The sequence below is a fragment of the Octodon degus genome, unplaced genomic scaffold (genome assembly GCF_000260255.1).
Source record: "Octodon degus isolate 3935 unplaced genomic scaffold, OctDeg1.0 scaffold00179, whole genome shotgun sequence".
NCBI lineage: Eukaryota > Metazoa > Chordata > Mammalia > Rodentia > Octodontidae > Octodon > Octodon degus.
The window spans coordinates 4,946,623-4,948,555 of NW_004524755.1; the positions used below are offsets into that span (position 1 = coordinate 4,946,623).

General features: G+C 42.6%; 1 protein-coding gene across 1 annotated transcript in view; it reads right to left on the bottom strand.

The window, feature by feature from the left end:
• The window catches only part of Enpp2 (ectonucleotide pyrophosphatase/phosphodiesterase 2), a 79,479-nt gene that overhangs the window by 41,558 nt on the left and 35,988 nt on the right, over positions 1–1,933 (bottom strand). Inside the window, exon 10 of the mRNA XM_012517448.2 lies at positions 1,116–1,188. Within this exon, the coding sequence (XP_012372902.1) occupies positions 1,116–1,188 (73 nt within the window). The remainder of the gene's footprint in view (positions 1–1,115; positions 1,189–1,933) is intronic.

Here is a 1,933-nt window from a genome sequence, read left to right on the forward strand (position 1 = left end):
ATATTTCAAAACCTCACATTTTATCCACACAATTGTATCAATGTAAAAGTTAAAGCAAAACCTTTCCAGTTCCGATATCATGCACTAATATTAAAAACATCTTTTATCACATGAAGCCTATATATCAGAGGGGTTTAAATGAGCCAGCTCTGGAGAATTGCTTTTCTGGTACTATTTGCTGATCCTTTTGGACTATATATTCTTTAAAAATGTCCTTGAGAACTGGTTCATGTTTTTGTTTGCAGTTTGGTTTGAAAACAGAAGCATTTCACAAACTTTCTTATGTGAAAACTCTGTATTGAGTGACAAACAAGGCCACAGCATCTTCCCCACCTAAATATAAATGTGGCCAACGTTTCAAAAATCATAGAACAGATTAAGCTCATGAGCTGCAGCACCACTGTACAACCATTCTATTCCCATCTCCTGAATCTGAAGTTCTCCTGGATCCTACCTTACAAATCAACTGTCTTTTCCTGAGGTATCCAAGTGTTGGGTGAAAGAGTGTACACAAGCCTGCTAACCAGATTTGTTCAGTAGTTAAGTGCTCCTTTTACTTTTGGGGGTGATGGGTATATCCATACTCTTTACATGGTGATAGTTTCATAGTACAAATGCCAATGTCAAAATTCATCAAATAAAAAAGTGCCCAGTACTCTAACATGTACAAGGCTGGTTGTACCTACGAAGGCTACTAGGATTACTTAGCTAACCTCATCTCTCTGAATGGCACAACTATTCTAAGGATGCTGAGATACAGTTGTCACGCTTTGCATCAGCCTTCATCTCAAGATTCCTTTCCACTCTCCAATGGTGGTGACTGCCAACCCTTCTCTATCTTCCTCCTCAAATCCTACAAAGCTAGAACTCACCCCATTTCCCATTACCACCAAGTTGGGTGTATGTTCCAATATCAAAGCAATATGAAATAGAAGTTCCTGTAAGAAAAACCCATATGTTTAAGATGTTTTACATGTTTTTAGTCTTGTTAATGATTATGTATAAGTCTTCTAGCCAAGAAGATTCCCAAAGATTGCAAAAAATCCTAAAAGAAGGTCAGTGCATCAGGTAGCCTGGGGCAGAGATTCCGCTCAGGCAGATAATAAACTACTAACCTCAGGACCGAAGGGGCCGTATTTGTGTCCAGAGAAATCAGGTTGTTCAGAATAGAAGGCATAGACTGATGGCCTATGGGAGAATTAGAAGATTCAGCATCTCTCTCAAACCACACAGAACAAATATCCCTACACATACACACGCGCACACACACGCACACACACACATGCACACACACGCACACACGCACACACACATGCAGACACACCACACACATACATACATGCACACACATGCAGACACACGCACGCACACACACACACACCATGGAGAACTTTTTTTTTCCTGTTGCTTCCATACCCTCTAGACTACCCCCACTGTGGTCACTGGCAGGCACCACTTGGAGGAATCAAAAGTCACAAAGGAAAATGTGAACACACTCTCCAGTCTTTGATTCCCAGTATCACAGACCCAGTGGACAATCCTGGCAGGCCTTCCCATCTGCAGCCTGAAGCACCCTCTCTGTCCCAGAGCAAAGTCAGTCTTAATGCCACCCCGTCTCTGAGGTGCTCATGGCTCATTCATTTGCGCCAGAAATGTCCTCCCACTCTCTGCCATGGCAGCCTGAAGAGCTGTTGTAATCCATATAATTCAGGGATGCCCAACAGCCAGTCCTTCTTAGGGAAATAATGTCCTCATAGCCACAAAACTTTTAATGCTACCAATCCTTGGTTTCTGTGTACCGGTCCATTTATAGGTTTGCCCATTCTAACCCAAGTTGGAGATGTACAGAAAAAAGACAAGAGGGGGCTGGTGAGATGGCTCCGTGGTCTAAAGCACCTACTTAGAACAAGTTGAGCAAAGTACAGGGACCGCG